This window comes from Siphateles boraxobius, unplaced genomic scaffold, assembly GCF_051911475.1.
Source record: "Siphateles boraxobius isolate OS27281-9 unplaced genomic scaffold, OSU_SipBor_1 65, whole genome shotgun sequence".
Classification (NCBI taxonomy): domain Eukaryota; kingdom Metazoa; phylum Chordata; class Actinopteri; order Cypriniformes; family Leuciscidae; genus Siphateles; species Siphateles boraxobius.
In genome coordinates, this window is record NW_027509192.1 from 22,323,764 (window position 1) to 22,341,450 (window position 17,687).

The window sequence follows — 17,687 nt, forward strand, 5'->3', positions numbered from 1 at the left end:
TTTTCCTCGACATCTCACGATTTCGGGGGACATTAGTTCCGAACTGCATGATGGGATGGGATTCCCTTACCGCTCCAGTATTAGCGGCAAAATGTTCAATTCAAAATATAAATCACGGCTGTTTTAAAGTTTGAACAAACATTTTCAAATTATGCCATGTTATTTGTCCAATTCTGTTTGTGTCATGTAAGAATATAAAATATTGTCAAACAGATTTGTACGCACCGAGAATATTTGCTGTGCCAGATGACTAAACGAGCATTCAACCAAATCAAATGCTGACAAATAAAAATAAAAATGTGAACATTTCCACACACACAATCTTCAAGAACCGTATTTTCCATGTGTCTCACGGAGGCGCCGTGGCTTAGTTGGTTAAAGCGCCTGTCTAGTAAACAGGAGATCCTGGGTTCGAATCCCAGCGGGGCCTTTTATCACGTCATCATTTTTTCACCAGCTAAAACTGATCTGTCTTTTAGCCCACAATATGACACTACGCATCAAGTTAAGTGCGCCATTAAACTCATTCCCTGGCAGAATGCAAAAGTTTGCAAAACTTTCTAGGGTTTTTTTTTCTTCAAGGTTTCTACAAATGTTTGTATCAGTATCAGATATGTAAATTGTAGAAGTTTTATTATCTTATTTTGATCTGTTTGCAGTGTGCTTTTACCTGTCACTGGATGATTAGTAGACCCAATGTAATCTTCTAAACGTTAAAAATGAGAGTATAGAGTACTGGAATGGTTTTGTTATTAACAAGAGGGTTTTCCAACCTAAGAAAGGCATAGAGTGAAACAACAGGTTCCAATCAATCTATTCTTAATGGGTTCTCTCCTTATTTCAGTAAAAATACCTAGATAACAACAACATAAATTTACCTGACAAGCAAAATAGCGATAGAGTTAGATGTATTATTTGTATTTACATCTTGTATACACTTGTATTATTTTATTTCTTATTTTCTAACAGCATTTTCCCCATGGCTGAAAAGTGCTTCACCAACAGTGAAAAAAGAAGAAGAAAGGAGAATATAAATTATATATCCCTTGTCAATAATTTTAAGCAATTAATTCTGAAATCACATATTCTGTAAGAATAAGAAAATATGCCTGCAAGTAACAATATCATTTCAGACTAAAGACCAAAATTGTGAAGAGTTAGAAACCATTTAAATGTATTTACAGCAGTGAGGCGTACAGAGCCTGTAGAAACTGTTATGTGGTTGGAGGGACATCACAGGTGAAGACATCATACAAAAGAGAGGAGATTCTGTACATGTATCAACATAGGGCATTTGCAAATGAACCCAGTAGCAAATTATAGGGTTTTCAAAACAGTTGTCTGCAGTAGAAATAACATGCCTAACCAAAAAGTGAGCAATACCCAGTGTCAATACTCATGACACATACAAATACAATCCCATCGAAATAAATGAGGCGGTTATTCTTTCATTTCTTTTTTTTTTTGCTACAACTACAAGCCTGGAAACTGGACTTTAGGTGAAGAGCTGCCAAATTAAAGTAAAGGAAAATTCAAAGAGGTCCCGAAGCTTTGCTTGTGAAGGAAGATTTGTCAGTCCATTCTGCCATGTCAATTGGATCAAATTGTGGGAAAACAACAAAAAACACTCTTTGTCCCAGGTACGTAGCCCACTCTGTATATAAAAAAGACAATATTTGCACATATATTTAGTTCATAAATACATTAATAATTGCATGGTAGTCATTAATACACAATTAAATGGAATTCACCCAAAAATGAAAATTCTATCATCATTTACATTCCATATGCCACTGCAAACAATACGACTTGTGCAACATATTCCAAATATTCTGTTTTACATGTGTGTAAAGAACACACACACATTATATATATATATATATATATATATATATATATATATATATATATATATATATATATATATATATATATATATTGCATGTTTTGTTTAAATGTTTTCTTAAATTGCTTACATTTAAATTATAATACCTTTTCATTTAATTGCAATTACCATGCAATTAAGTGTCCGGATACATTACATTAATTTCCCACTTAAGTATATAATTTTCATAATAAGTTTCATTTTTAAAGGTATGCTAATGTGGACTTATTTTTCACAAAGTTGCTTACAAAAAGCTATCATGTGACTTCAGAAGACTTGAAATATAGTGCATTGGACTATATATAGTGCAGAGTCATATGGGCTACTTTATAACTACGGTGGCTGAGAGAGCTCTATGCACTGCAACTGAAGAAAATTCATGCAAGTAGAAAAAAAACAGCAAATAATAATAAACGAAGCAATTCCAATAGATTCCTCTCACCATCAGTGCTCGGGCCCTATTTATGAACACATCTTCATCAGTTTGACAACACATGTGCTGCAAATACTCACAGCGCAACCACATGAAGAAATGTGCTCCAAATACAATGCACATATGATCAGGATGTTAAAATAAACAAAAAACTCACCTTTCAGGTCATCGACAACACCATTGCTAAAACTTTATTTTATGGTCCAATTCTCACAACTGCGTTTCTGTAATTGGTTGTGTTGTGAGTATTTGCAGCATGTTTCTGTTTTTGGTTGCGTTGTGAGTATTTGCAGTGAGTTTCTACATTTTGTTTTGTGAGTATTTGCAGCATGTTTCCGTATTTGGTTGTGTTGTGAGTATTTGCAGCATGTTTCTGTATTTTGTGTGTTGTGTGTATTTGCAATATGTTTCTGTATTTGGTTGTTTTGTGAGTATTTGCAGTATATGTTTCTGTATTTTGTGTGTTGTGAGTATTTGCAGCATGTTTCTGTATTTGGTTGTGTTGTGAGTATGTGCAGTATGTTTCTGTATTTTGTGTGTTGTGAGTATTTGCAATATGTTTCTGTTTTTTGTTGTGTTGTGAGTATTTGCCGTGCGATTCTGTATTTTGTGTGTTGTGAGTATTTGCAGCATGTTTCTGTTTTTGGTTGTGTTGTGAGTATTTGCAGCATGTTTCCGTATTTGGTTGTGTTGTGAGTATTTGCAGCATGTTTCTGTATTTTGTGTGTTGTGTGTATTTGCAATATGTTTCTGTATTTGGTTGTTTTGTGAGTATTTGCAGTATATGTTTCTGTATTTTGTGTGTTGTGAGTATTTGCAGCATGTTTCTGTATTTGGTTGTGTTGTGAGTATGTGCAGTATGTTTCTGTATTTTGTGTGTTGTGAGTATTTGCAATATGTTTCTGTTTTTTGTTGTGTTGTGAGTATTTGCCGTGCGATTCTGTATTTTGTGTGTTGTGAGTATTTGCAGCATGTTTCTGTTTTTGGTTGTGTTGTGAGTATTTGCAGTGCGTTTCTGCCTTTTGTGTGTTGTGAGTATTTGCAGTGAGTTTCTGCATTTTGTTTTGTGAGTATTTGCAGCATGTTTCCGTATTTGGTTGTGTTGTGAGTATTTGCAGCATATTTCTGTTTTTTGTTGTGTTGTGAGTATTTGCAGCATATTTCTGTTTTTTGTTGTGTTGTGAGTATTTGCCGTGCGATTCTGTATTTTGTGTGTAGTGAGTATTTGCAGCATGTTTCTGTATTTGTGTGTTGTGAGTATTTGCAATATGTTTCTGTATTTGGTTGTGTTGTGAGAATGTGCAGTGCGTTTCTGTAATTGGTTGTGTTGTGAGTATTTGCAGTATGTTTCTGTATTTGGTTGTGTTGTGAGTATTTGCAGTGCGTTTCTGTAATTGGTTGGTTGTGAGTATTTGCAGCATGTTTCTGTTTTTGGTTGTGTTGTGAGTATTTGCAGCATGTTTCTGTATTTTGTGTGTTGTGAGTATTTGCAGCATGTTTCTGTATTTTGTGTGTTGTGAGTATTTGCAATATGTTTCTGTAATTGGTTGTGTTGTGAGTATTTGCAGTGCGTTTCTGTAATTGGTTGTGTTGTGAGTATTTGCAGCATGTTTCTGTTTTTGGTTGTGTTGTGAGTATTTGAGGTCCGTTTCTGCATTTTGTGTGTTGTGAGTATTTGCAGCATGTTTCCGTATTTGGTTGTGTTGTGAGTATTTGCAGCATATTTCTGTTTTTTGTTGTGTTGCGAGTATTTGCAGCATATTTCTGTTTTTTGTTGTGTTGTGAGTATTTGCAGCATGTTTATGTTTTTGGTTCTGTTGTGAGTATTTGCCGTGCGATTCTGTATTTTGTGTGTTGTGAGTATTTGCAGTATGTTTCTGTATTTGGTTGTGTTGTGAGTATTTGCAGTGCATTTCTGTAATTGGTTGTGTTGTGAGTATTTGCAGCATGTTTCTGTTTTTGGTTGTGTTGTGAGTATTTCCAGTGCGTTTCTGCATTTTGTGTGTTGTGAGTATTTGCAGCATGTTTCCGTATTTGGTTGTGTTGTGAGTATTTGCAGCATATTTCTGTTTTTTGTTGTGTTGTGAGTATTTGCAGCATATATCTGTTTTTTGTTGTGTTGTGAGTATTTGCCGAGCGATTCTGTATTTTGTGTGTTGTGAGTATTTGCAGTATGTTTCTGTATTTTGTGTGTTGTGAGTATTTGCAGCATGTTTCTGTATTTGGTTGTGTTGTGAGTATGTGCAGTATGTTTCTGTATTTTGTGTGTTGTGAGTATTTGCAGCATGTTTCTGTATTTGGTTGTGTTGTGAGTATTTGCAGCATGTTTCTGTATTTGGTTGTGTTGTGAGTATTTGCAGTGCGTTTCTGCATTTTGTGTGTTGTGAGTATTTGCAGTGCGTTTCTGCATTTTGTGTGTTGTGAGTATTTGCAGTACGTTTCTGCATTTTGTGTGTTGTGAGTATTTGCAGCATGTTTCCGTATTTGGTTGTGTTGTGAGTATTTGCAGCATATTTCTGTTTTTTGTTGTGTTGTGAGTATTTGCAGCATATTTCTGTTTTTTGTTGTGTTGTGAGTATTTGCCGTGCGATTCTGTATTTTGTGTGTTGTGAGTATTTGCAGCATGTTTCTGTTTTTGGTTGTGTTGTGAGTATTTGCAGTGCGTTTCTGCCTTTTGTGTGTTGTGAGTATTTGCAGTGAGTTTCTGCATTTTGTTTTGTGAGTATTTGCAGCATGTTTCCGTATTTGGTTGTGTTGTGAGTATTTGCAGCATATTTCTGTTTTTTGTTGTGTTGTGAGTATTTGCAGCATATTTCTGTTTTTTGTTGTGTTGTGAGTATTTGCCGTGCGATTCTGTATTTTGTGTGTAGTGAGTATTTGCAGCATGTTTCTGTATTTGTGTGTTGTGAGTATTTGCAATATGTTTCTGTATTTGGTTGTGTTGTGAGAATGTGCAGTGCGTTTCTGTAATTGGTTGTGTTGTGAGTATTTGCAGTATGTTTCTGTATTTGGTTGTGTTGTGAGTATTTGCAGTGCGTTTCTGTAATTGGTTGGTTGTGAGTATTTGCAGCATGTTTCTGTTTTTGGTTGTGTTGTGAGTATTTGCAGCATGTTTCTGTATTTTGTGTGTTGTGAGTATTTGCAGCATGTTTCTGTATTTTGTGTGTTGTGAGTATTTGCAATATGTTTCTGTAATTGGTTGTGTTGTGAGTATTTGCAGTGCGTTTCTGTAATTGGTTGTGTTGTGAGTATTTGCAGCATGTTTCTGTTTTTGGTTGTGTTGTGAGTATTTGAGGTCCGTTTCTGCATTTTGTGTGTTGTGAGTATTTGCAGCATGTTTCCGTATTTGGTTGTGTTGTGAGTATTTGCAGCATATTTCTGTTTTTTGTTGTGTTGCGAGTATTTGCAGCATATTTCTGTTTTTTGTTGTGTTGTGAGTATTTGCAGCATGTTTATGTTTTTGGTTCTGTTGTGAGTATTTGCCGTGCGATTCTGTATTTTGTGTGTTGTGAGTATTTGCAGTATGTTTCTGTATTTGGTTGTGTTGTGAGTATTTGCAGTGCATTTCTGTAATTGGTTGTGTTGTGAGTATTTGCAGCATGTTTCTGTTTTTGGTTGTGTTGTGAGTATTTCCAGTGCGTTTCTGCATTTTGTGTGTTGTGAGTATTTGCAGCATGTTTCCGTATTTGGTTGTGTTGTGAGTATTTGCAGCATATTTCTGTTTTTTGTTGTGTTGTGAGTATTTGCAGCATATTTCTGTTTTTTGTTGTGTTGTGAGTATTTGCCGAGCGATTCTGTATTTTGTGTGTTGTGAGTATTTGCAGTATGTTTCTGTATTTTGTGTGTTGTGAGTATTTGCAGCATGTTTCTGTATTTGGTTGTGTTGTGAGTATGTGCAGTATGTTTCTGTATTTTGTGTGTTGTGAGTATTTGCAGCATGTTTCTGTATTTGGTTGTGTTGTGAGTATTTGCAGCATGTTTCTGTATTTGGTTGTGTTGTGAGTATTTGCAGTGCGTTTCTGCATTTTGTGTGTTGTGAGTATTTGCAGTGCGTTTCTGCATTTTGTGTGTTGTGAGTATTTGCAGTACGTTTCTGCATTTTGTGTGTTGTGAGTATTTGCAGCATGTTTCCGTATTTGGTTGTGTTGTGAGTATTTGCAGCATATTTCTGTTTTTTGTTGTGTTGTGAGTATTTGCAGCATATTTCTGTTTTTTGTTGTGTTGTGAGTATTTGCCGTGCGATTCTGTATTTTGTGTGTTGTGAGTATTTGCAGCATGTTTCTGTTTTTGGTTGTGTTGTGAGTATTTGCAGTGCGTTTCTGCCTTTTGTGTGTTGTGAGTATTTGCAGTGAGTTTCTGCATTTGTTTTGTGAGTATTTGCAGCATGTTTCCGTATTTGGTTGTGTTGTGAGTATTTGCAGCATATTTCTGTTTTTTGTTGTGTTGTGAGTATTTGCAGCATATTTCTGTTTTTTGTTGTGTTGTGAGTATTTGCCGTGCGATTCTGTATTTTGTGTGTTGTGAGTATTTGCAGTATGTTTCTGTATTTGTGTGTTGTGAGTATTTGCAATATGTTTCTGTATTTGGTTGTGTTGTGAGTATGTGCAGTGCGTTTCTGTAATTGGTTGTGTTGTGAGTATTTGCAGTATGTTTCTGTATTTGGTTGTGTTGTGAGTATTTGCAGTGCGTTTCTGTAATTGGTTGGTTGTGAGTATTTGCAGCATGTTTCTGTTTTTGGTTGTGTTGTGAGTATTTGCAGCATGTTTCTGTATTTTGTGTGTTGTGAGTATTTGCAGCATGTTTCTGTATTTTGTGTGTTGTGAGTATTTGCAATATGTTTCTGTAATTGGTTGTGTTGTGAGTATTTGCAGTGCGTTTCTGTAATTGGTTGTGTTGTGAGTATTTGCAGCATGTTTCTGTTTTTGGTTGTGTTGTGAGTATTTGAGGTCCGTTTCTGCATTTTGTGTGTTGTGAGTATTTGCAGCATGTTTCCGTATTTGGTTGTGTTGTGAGTATTTGCAGCATATTTCTGTTTTTTGTTGTGTTGCGAGTATTTGCAGCATATTTCTGTTTTTTGTTGTGTTGTGAGTATTTGCAGCATGTTTATGTTTTTGGTTCTGTTGTGAGTATTTGCCGTGCGATTCTGTATTTTGTGTGTTGTGAGTATTGGCAGTATGTTTCTGTATTTGGTTGTGTTGTGAGTATTTGCAGTGCATTTCTGTAATTGGTTGTGTTGTGAGTATTTGCAGCATGTTTCTGTTTTTGGTTGTGTTGTGAGTATTTCCAGTGCGTTTCTGCATTTTGTGTGTTGTGAGTATTTGCAGCATGTTTCCGTATTTGGTCGTGTTGTGAGTATTTGCAGCATATTTCTGTTTTTTGTTGTGTTGTGAGTATTTGCAGCATATTTCTGTTTTTTGTTGTGTTGTGAGTATTTGCCGAGCGATTCTGTATTTTGTGTGTTGTGAGTATTTGCAGTATGTTTCTGTATTTTGTGTGTTGTGAGTATTTGCAGCATGTTTCTGTATTTGGTTGTGTTGTGAGTATGTGCAGTATGTTTCTGTATTTTGTGTGTTGTGAGTATTTGCAGCATGTTTCTGTATTTGGTTGTGTTGTGAGTATTTGCAGCATGTTTCTGTATTTGGTTGTGTTGTGAGTATTTGCAGTGCGTTTCTGCATTTTGTGTGTTGTGAGTATTTGCACTGCGTTTCTGCATTTTGTGTGTTGTGAGTATTTGCAGTACGTTTCTGCATTTTGTGTGTTGTGAGTATTTGCAGCATGTTTATGTTTTTGGTTGTATTGTGAGTATTTGCCGTGCGATTCTGTATTTTGTGTGTTGTGAGTATTTGCAGTATGTTTCTGTATTTGGTTGCGTTGTGAGTATTTGCAGTATGTTTCTGTATTTTGTGTGTTGTGAGTATTTGCAATATGTTTCTGTATTTGGTTGCGTTGTGAGTATTTGCAGTATGTTTCTGTATTTTGTGTATTGTGAGTATTTGCAGCATGTTTCTGTTTTTGGTTGTGTTGTGAGTATTTGCAGCATATTTCTGTTTTTTGTTGTGTTGTGAGTATTTGCAGCATATTTCTGTTTTTTGTTGTGTTGTGAGTATGCATATTTCTGTTTTTTGTTGTGTTGTGAGTATTTGCAGCATGTTTATGTTTTTGGTTGTGTTGTGAGTATTTGCCGTGCGATTCTGTATTTTGTGTGTTGTGAGTATTTGCAGTATGTTTCTGTATTTTGTGTGTTGTGAGTATTTGCAGCATGTTTCCGTATTTGGCTGTGTTGTGAGTATTTGCAGCATATTTCTGTTTTTTGTTGTGTTGTGAGTATGCATATTTCTGTTTTTTGTTGTGTTGTGAGTATTTGCAGCATGTTTATGTTTTTGGTTGTGTTGTGAGTATTTGCCGTGCGATTCTGTATTTTGTGTGTTGTGAGTATTTGCAGTATGTTTCTGTATTTGGTTGTGTTGTGAGTATTTGCAGTATGTTTCTGTATTTTGTGTGTTGTGAGTATTTGCAGTATGTTTCTGTATTTGGTTGCGTTGTGAGTATTTGCAGTATGTTTCTGTATTTTGTGTGTTGTGAGTATTTGCAGCATATTTCTGTTTTTGGTTGTGTTGTGAGTATTTGCAGCATATTTCTGTTTTTTGTTGTGTTGTGAGTATTTGCAGCATATTTCTGTTTTTTGTTGTGTTGTGAGTATTTGCAGCATGTTTATGTTTTTGGTTGTGTTGTGAGTATTTGCCGTGCGATTCTGTATTTTGTGTGTTGTGAGTATTTGAGGTATGTTTCTGTATTTGGTTGTGTTGTGAGTATTTGCAGTATGTTTCTGTATTTTGTGTGTTGTGAGTATTTGCAATATGTTTATGTATTTGGTTGTGTTGTGAGTATGTGCAGTATGTTTCTGTATTTTGTGTGTTGTGAGTATTTGCAATATGTTTCTGTATTTGGTCGTGTTGTGAGTATTTGCAGCATGTTTCTGTTTTTGGTTGTGTTGTGAGTATTTGCAGTGCGTTTCTGCATTTTGTGTGTTGTGAGTATTTGCAGTGCGTTTCTGCATTTTGTGTGTTGTGAGTATTTGCAGCATGTTTCCGTATTTGGTTGTGTTGTGAGTATTTGCAGCATATTTCTGTTTTTTGTTGTGTTGTGAGTATTTGCAGCATATTTCTGTTTTTTGTTGTGTTGTGAGTATTTGCCTTGCGATTCTGTATTTTGTGTGTTGTGAGTATTTGCAGTATGTTTCTGTATTTTGTGTGTTGTGAGTATTTGCAGCATGTTTCTGTATTTGGTTGTGTTGTGAGTATGTGCAGTATGTTTCTGTATTTTGTGTGTTGTGAGTATTTTTAGCATGTTTCTGTATTTGGTTGTGTTGTGAGTATTTGCAGCATGTTTCTGTATTTGGTTGTGTTGTGAGTATTTGCAGCATGTTTCTGTATTTGGTTGTGTTGTGAGTATTTGCAGCATGTTTCTGTAATTGGTTGTGTGTGAGTATGTGCAGTATGTTTCTGTATTTGGTTGTATTGTGAGTATTTGCAGCATCTTTCTGTATTTGGTTGTGTTGTGAGTATTTGCAGCATGTTTCTGTATTTGGTTGTGTTGTGAGTATTTGCAGCATGTTTCTGTAATTGGTTGTGTGTGAGTATGTGCAGTATGTTTCTGTATTTTGTGTGTTGTGAGTATTTGCAGCATCTTTCTGTATTTGGTTGTGTTGTGAGTATTTGCAGCATGTTTCTGTAATTGGTTGTGTTGTGAGTATTTGCAGTATGTTTCTGTTTTTGGTTGTGTTGTGAGTATTTGCAGTGCGTTTCTGTATTTTGTGTGTTGTGAGTATTTGCAGCATGTTTCTGTATTTGTGTGTTGTGAGTATTTGCAATATGTTTCTGTATTTGGTTGTGTTGTGAGTATGTGCAGTGCGTTTCTGTAATTGGTTGTGTTGTGAGTATTTGCAGTATGTTTCTGTATTTGTGTGTTGTGAGTATTTGCAATATGTTTCTGTATTTGGTTGTGTTGTGAGTATGTGCAGCGCGTTTCTGTATTTGGTTGTGTTGTGAGTATTTGCAGTGCGTTTCTGTAATTGGTTGGTTGTGAGTATTTGCAGCATGTTTCTGTTTTTGGTTGTGTTGTGAGTATTTGCAGCATGTTTCTGTATTTTGTGTATTGTGAGTATTTGCAGAATGTTTCTGTATTTTGTGTGTTGTGAGTATTTGCAATGTGTTTCTGTAATTGGTTGTGTTGTGAGTATTTGCAGTGCGTTTCTGTAATTGGTTGTGTTGTGAGTATTTGCAGCATGTTTCTGTTTTTGGTTGTGTTGTGAGTATTTGAGGTCCGTTTCTGCATTTTGTGTGTTGTGAGTATTTGCAGCATGTTTCCGTATTTGGTTGTGTTGTGAGTATTTGCAGCATATTTCTGTTTTTTGTTGTGTTGTGAGTATTTGCAGCATATTTCTGTTTTTTGTTGTGTTGTGAGTATTTGCAGCATGTTTATGTTTTTGGTTGTGTTGTGAGTATTTGCCGTGCGATTCTGTATTTTGTGTGTTGTGAGTATTTGCAGAATGTTTCTGTATTTGGTTGTGTTGTGAGTATTTGCAGTGCATTTCTGTAATTGGTTGTGTTGTGAGTATTTGCAGCATGTTTCTGTTTTTGGTTGTGTTGTGAGTATTTCCAGTGCGTTTCTGCATTTTGTGTGTTGTGAGTATTTGCAGCATGTTTCCGTATTTGGTTGTGTTGTGAGTATTTGCAGCATATTTCTGTTTTTTGTTGTGTTGTGAGTATTTGCAGCATATTTCTGTTTTTTGTTGTGTTGTGAGTATTTGCCGTGCGATTCTGTATTTTGTGTGTTGTGAGTATTTGCAGTATGTTTCTGTATTTTGTGTGTTGTGAGTATTTGCAGCATGTTTCTGTATTTGGTTGTGTTGTGAGTATGTGCAGTATGTTTCTGTATTTTGTGTGTTGTGAGTATTTGCAGCATGTTTCTGTATTTGGTTGTGTTGTGAGTATTTGCAGCATGTTTCTGTATTTGGTTGTGTTGTGAGTATTTGCAGCATGTTTCTGTATTTGGTTGTGTTGTGAGTATTTGCAGCATGTTTCTGTAATTGGTTGTGTGTGAGTATGTGCAGTATGTTTCTGTATTTGGTTGTATTGTGAGTATTTGCAGCATCTTTCTGTATTTGGTTGTGTTGTGAGTATTTGCAGCATGTTTCTGTATTTGGTTGTGTTGTGAGTATTTGCAGCATGTTTCTGTAATTGGTTGTGTGTGAGTATGTGCAGTATGTTTCTGTATTTTGTGTGTTGTGAGTATTTGCAGCATCTTTCTGTATTTGGTTGTGTTGTGAGTATTTGCAGCATGTTTCTGTAATTGGTTGTGTTGTGAGTATTTGCAGTATGTTTCTGTTTTTGGTTGTGTTGTGAGTATTTGCAGTGCGTTTCTGTATTTTGTGTGTTGTGAGTATTTGCAGCATGTTTCTGTATTTGTGTGTTGTGAGTATTTGCAATATGTTTCTGTATTTGGTTGTGTTGTGAGTATGTGCAGTGCGTTTCTGTAATTGGTTGTGTTGTGAGTATTTGCAGTATGTTTCTGTATTTTGTTGTGTTGTGAGTATTTGCAGTGCGTTTCTGTATTTTGTGTGTTGTGAGTATTTGCAGCATGTTTCTGTATTTGTGTGTTGTGAGTATTTGCAATATGTTTCTGTATTTGGTTGTGTTGTGAGCATGTGCAGTGCGTTTCAGTAATTGGTTGTGTTGTGAGTATTTGCAGTATGTTTCTGTATTTGGTTGTGTTGTGAGTATTTGCAGTGCGTTTCTGTAATTGGTTGGTTGTGAGTATTTGCAGCATGTTTCTGTTTTTGGTTGTGTTGTGAGTATTTGCAGCATGTTTCTGTATTTTGTGTGTTGTGAGTATTTGCAATATGTTTCTGTATTTGGTTGTTTTGTGAGTATTTGCAGTATATGTTTCTGTATTTTGTGTGTTGTGAGTATTTGCAGCATGTTTCTGTATTTGGTTGTGTTGTGAGTATGTGCAGTATGTTTCTGTATTTTGTGTGTTGTGAGTATTTGCAATATGTTTCTGTAATTGGTTGTGTAGTGAGTATTTGCAGCATGTTTCTGTATTTTGTGTGTTGTGAGTAGTTGCAGTGCGTTTCTGTAATTGGTTGTGTTGTAAGTATTTGCAGCATGTTTCTGTTTTTGGTTGTGTTGTGAGTATTTGCAGTGTGATTCTGTATTTTGTGTGTTGTGAGTATTTGCAGCATGTTTCTGTATTTTGTGTGCTGTGAGTATTTGCAATATGTTTCTGTATTTGGTTGTGTTGTGAGTATTTGCAGTATGTTTCTGTATTTTGTGTGTTGTGAGTATTTGCAGCATGTTTCTGTATTTTGTGTGTTGTGAGTATTTGCAATATGTTTCTGTATTTTGTGTGTTGTAAGTATTTGCAGTATGTCTCTGTATTTTGTGTGTTGTGAGTATTTGCAATATGTTTCTGTATTTGGTTGTGTTGTAAGTATTTGCAGTGCGTTTCTGTATTTTGTGTGTTGTGAGTATTTGCAATATGTTTCTGTATTTGGTTGTGTTGTGAGTATGTGCAGTGCGTTTCTGTAATTGGTTGTGTTGTGAGTATTTGCAGTATGTTTCTGTATTTTGTTGTGTTGTGAGTATTTGCAGTGCGTTTCTGTATTTTGTGTGTTGTGAGTATTTGCAGCATGTTTCTGTATTTGTGTGTTGTGAGTATTTGCAATATGTTTCTGTATTTGGTTGTGTTGTGAGCATGTGCAGTGCGTTTCAGTAATTGGTTGTGTTGTGAGTATTTGCAGTATGTTTCTGTATTTGGTTGTGTTGTGAGTATTTGCAGTGCGTTTCTGTAATTGGTTGGTTGTGAGTATTTGCAGCATGTTTCTGTTTTTGGTTGTGTTGTGAGTATTTGCAGCATGTTTCTGTATTTTGTGTGTTGTGAGTATTTGCAATATGTTTCTGTATTTGGTTGTTTTGTGAGTATTTGCAGTATATGTTTCTGTATTTTGTGTGTTGTGAGTATTTGCAGCATGTTTCTGTATTTGGTTGTGTTGTGAGTATGTGCAGTATGTTTCTGTATTTTGTGTGTTGTGAGTATTTGCAATATGTTTCTGTAATTGGTTGTGTTGTGAGTATTTGCAGCATGTTTCTGTATTTTGTGTGTTGTGAGTAGTTGCAGTGCGTTTCTGTAATTGGTTGTGTTGTAAGTATTTGCAGCATGTTTCTGTTTTTGGTTGTGTTGTGAGTATTTGCAGTGTGATTCTGTATTTTGTGTGTTGTGAGTATTTGCAGCATGTTTCTGTATTTTGTGTGCTGTGAGTATTTGCAATATGTTTCTGTATTTGGTTGTGTTGTGAGTATTTGCAGTATGTTTCTGTATTTTGTGTGTTGTGAGTATTTGCAGCATGTTTCTGTATTTTGTGTGTTGTGAGTATTTGCAATATGTTTCTGTATTTTGTGTGTTGTAAGTATTTGCAGTATGTCTCTGTATTTTGTGTGTTGTGAGTATTTGCAATATGTTTCTGTATTTGGTTGTGTTGTAAGTATTTGCAGTGCGTTTCTGTATTTTGTGTGTTGTGAGTATTTGCAGTATAAGTTTCTGTATTTTGTGTGTTGTGAGTATTTGCAGCATGTTTCTGTATTTTGTGTGTTGTGAGTATTTGCAATATGTTTCTGTATTTTGTTGTTTTGTGAGTATTTGCAGTGTGTTTCTGTAATTGGTTGTGTTGTGAGTATTTGCAGCATGTTTCTGTATTTGGATGTGTTGTGAGTATTTGCAGTGCGTTTCTGTATTTGGTTGCGTTGTGAGTATTTGCAGTGTGTTTCTGTAATTGGTTGTGTTGTGAGTATTTGCAGCATGTTTCTGTATTTTGTGTGTTGTGAGTATTTGCAATATGTTTCTGTATTTTGTTGTTTTGTGAGTATTTGCAGTGTGTTTCTGTAATTGGTTGTGTTGTGAGTATTTGCAGCATGTTTCTGTATTTGGATGTGTTGTGAGTATTTGCAGTGTGTTTCTGTATTTGGTTGCGTTGTGAGTATTTGCAGTGTGTTTCTGTATTTGGTTGCGTTGTGAGTATTTGCAGTGTGTTTCTGTATTTTGTGTGTTGTGAGTATTTGCAGCATGTTTCTGTTTTTGGTTGTGTTGTAAGTATTTGCAGTGCGTTTCTGTATTTTTTGTGTTGTGAGTATTTGCCGTGCTAGTCTGTATTTTGTGTGTTGTGAGTATTTGCAGTATAAGTTTCTGTATTTTGTGTGTTGTGAGTATTTGCAATATGTTTCTGTATTTTGTGTGTTGTGAGTATTTGCAGTATGTCTCTGTATTTTGTGTGTTGTGAGTATTTGCAATATGTTTCTGTATTTGGATGTGTTGTGAGTATTTGCAGTGTGTTTCTGTATTTGGATGTGTTATGAGTATTTGCAGTGTGTTTCTGTATTTGTGTGTTGTGAGTATTTGCAATATGTTTCTGTATTTGTGTGTTGTGAGTATTTGCAGCATGTTTCTGTATTTGGATGTGTTGTGAGTATTTGCAGCATGTTTCTGTATTTGGATGTGTTGTGAGTATTTGCAGCATGTTTCTGTATTTGGATGTGTTGTGAGTATTTGCAGCACTTGTGTTGTCAAACTGATGAAGTTATGTTAATTAATTTGCTGGTGTTTTTTCTATTTGCATAATTTTTCTTAAGTTGCAGAACATTGAACGCTCTAAGCCACTATATATAACATGTTTGTGGCAATTGTCTGTCCTTTTGGAGCTTGACACTCTTAATTAATTTAGTTCACTGCTGCTTTATGGAAAAGTGCAGCATGAACACTCTTCAAAACATCTCATTTTGTTTTTCATGGAAAAAAGGTTTGGAATGGCAAGACAAATGAAATGGCAAGGCTGAGTAAATTTCTTGTACATTTTTTACTATTCCTAAAGAGAACACAGAATATAAATTGCATATCCAGTATCCTTACCAATGAAGTCATATATGCATTTTGGCTTGTTTTTCCAGTAAACTCCCAGGAAATAAACTGGTACTCCAGTAAGCATAATGACCAGCCCCACTCCACACACCAGCGGCTCAGAGTGCAAACTGAAGCCCAGTAGTAGAGCCCAGAAGAGCAGATAACACACCGGCACAAGGAGACTCACCTGACAAGACAACAAACAAAGCTTTGATATTGGCAGTGAATACTGTCTACAACAGCAAACCAGCTGAACCAGCGAGATGCACTGTATAATGCACAGGCTGGCGAGGGCCGCGAGACTTAGACAAATAGGTCGCCAGGATGATTTAAGGAAAATGGAGTTACATTAAAAATAAAATAAAAATAACTATTTGTTTTCATAAAATCATAGTCTATAGACCTACACTAAATATATTTGACTAAAATAATTAAATTAACGAAAGAAAAAAAAATCGTGCAACTAGCTGAGTTTGGTTCATTTTTGTGAGCAGACGAGTAGATGGAAAGGAAACCGAGACGACAGTTTGTTTGTTTTCTTTATTTTACAAAAGCACAATGTTCTGTTTTATTGTGAGTGTACACAAATAAAAGTAAACACCTTTCGTTTGCATTTACATCTGCAATACTTCTCTGAGACGTCTCCTGTCTTTAAGATTTGTATGGTTTACAATGTATGTAAATCTGCTCTTTCTAAGGTGTTTATCAGATGTATTTACCCTGCAGATGTTTTCCAGATCTCTAGCAGACATCTTACAGACGTACCTGTGCTATCTGTGCCATTCAGTGTGTCACCGCTCCACTGCGGTGTTTTCAAGCACATTTTTGAGGATGTGAAGAGAATGATTTTTTTCCGTCGATATTGAATCACGAGTTAAGTAAAAAGCCTATAATAAATAAAAGTTTAGCACCCAATTACATCGCAAGTATGGAAACATTTGGGTTCGAATGAGATATTTAGGCTACGCACGTGAGCCCAACGCCAGTTACTTTCAATTCCGCTTTAAAAGTGTCAATACCAGCAGATCAATATTACTGTTGAATATTAAATTAAATGTTAAATTTAATGTCCCCAACTAAGCAAGCCAAGCCAATGGCAACCAAGGTGGAAAAAGGCGACAGCAAGGAAACAAAACTCCATCAGTGACAGAATGGAGAAAAACCCTTGGGAGAATCCAGACTCAGTCTGTATGACGCAGGATGTTGGAGTATCGTAAACTTAGGCGCCTCTCTCGGATTAAACAAATAGGGCTGTGCAACAAACTGAAGCTCCTCTTCTATTATATAGAAATCATCCGACATTTCTCTTCAAAATGGCTAATTCACGACCGGTGTTTTGTTCCGCGCTTGTCATTACGTTGTGCGTCGGGTCAGGGGTTAGTCTTCCACCGTAAATCGTTGTGTACGGCTGTCTGTCGGAAGCTAGATAATAGTTTATAAAGTTTTAAATATGGATATTTTTCTTACACAAAAGCATAGCTTCGCTTCAGAAGGCCTTTATTAACCCCCCGTAGCCGTGTGGAGTATTACTATCATGGATGGATGCACTTTTTTGGGCTTCAAATTTGCTCCAGCCATTCACTCCCATTATAAAGCTTGGAAGAGCCAGGACATTTTTTAATACAACTCCGATTGTATTCGTCTGAAGGTGTTGATACACAGGACAACTTTTTGAGCAATATTGCTGAGCAATCTTGCAGAGCAGTTGTTGCTTGGGCACTTTTCCATTGAAAATGGGCAATACATTTCTGTCTGGATAATTTAGATCGTCGTGGGCTCTGTGTCTCATCTGGTTGCTCGTTGACGACAGCATTGCCCAGCAACATTGCTCAAAAAGTTGCCCTGTGTATCATCACCTTGAAAGAAGAATGTCATATACACCTAGGATGAGTTCAGGGTGAGTAAATCATGGGGTAATTTTCATTTTTGGGCGAATTATCCCTTTAAGAAAAGTGCTGAATTTTTTGTGCCATCTAGTGGTTTAAAGGAGAACGAAGTTAAATGTGCCTTTTTCCGCGTTGTTTACAAGTATTTTTATGCTTAGCTTGACTTGTTTGCGTGTAAATGTTTGTAGGCCTATATATGGGTCGCGTCAAATAAAAAAAAAAGGGTCGCTCTTAAAAAAGTTTGAAAACCACTGGTATAATGTACAATTTTGCTTTTCTATGTGGCATATAAAGTACATGTTATGGATGTACAATGCACACAGGCTTTTTATACTATTTGTATATAACTGAATACCTTGATAGGTCTGTATAAGTTTGGCTTCTTCCATCTGTAGTAGAGCAGGCCAGCAATAGTGACTCCATAGGAGAGGTAGTTGATGAAAGAGACATAGTTTATAAGGTTGTGAGTTTCTCCAATGCACAAGATTACGATTGTGGCAGTGCACTGAAAGATAAGATGAAGAGGCACAAC

General features: G+C 35.9%; 1 protein-coding gene and 1 non-coding gene across 2 annotated transcripts in view; one reads left to right on the top strand and one right to left on the bottom strand.

Annotated features, from left to right (window-relative positions):
* Nucleotides 1-356: 356 nt before the first annotated feature.
* Nucleotides 357-430, top strand: trnat-agu (transfer RNA threonine (anticodon AGU)). The gene has a single exon. It is a non-coding gene; the product is annotated as a tRNA-Thr (tRNA).
* A 186-nt stretch (nucleotides 431-616) lies between these two features.
* slc7a10b (solute carrier family 7 member 10b) overlaps nucleotides 617-17,687 on the bottom strand; it is a 42,097-nt gene continuing 25,026 nt past the window's right edge. Inside the window, exons 9-11 of the mRNA XM_077211488.1 lie at nucleotides 17,511-17,660; nucleotides 15,279-15,456; nucleotides 617-1,654 (exon numbers count right to left, since the gene is read on the bottom strand). Coding sequence (XP_077067603.1) covers nucleotides 1,533-1,654; nucleotides 15,279-15,456; nucleotides 17,511-17,660 — 450 coding nt within the window. The 3' untranslated portion in view covers nucleotides 617-1,532. The remainder of the gene's footprint in view (nucleotides 1,655-15,278; nucleotides 15,457-17,510; nucleotides 17,661-17,687) is intronic.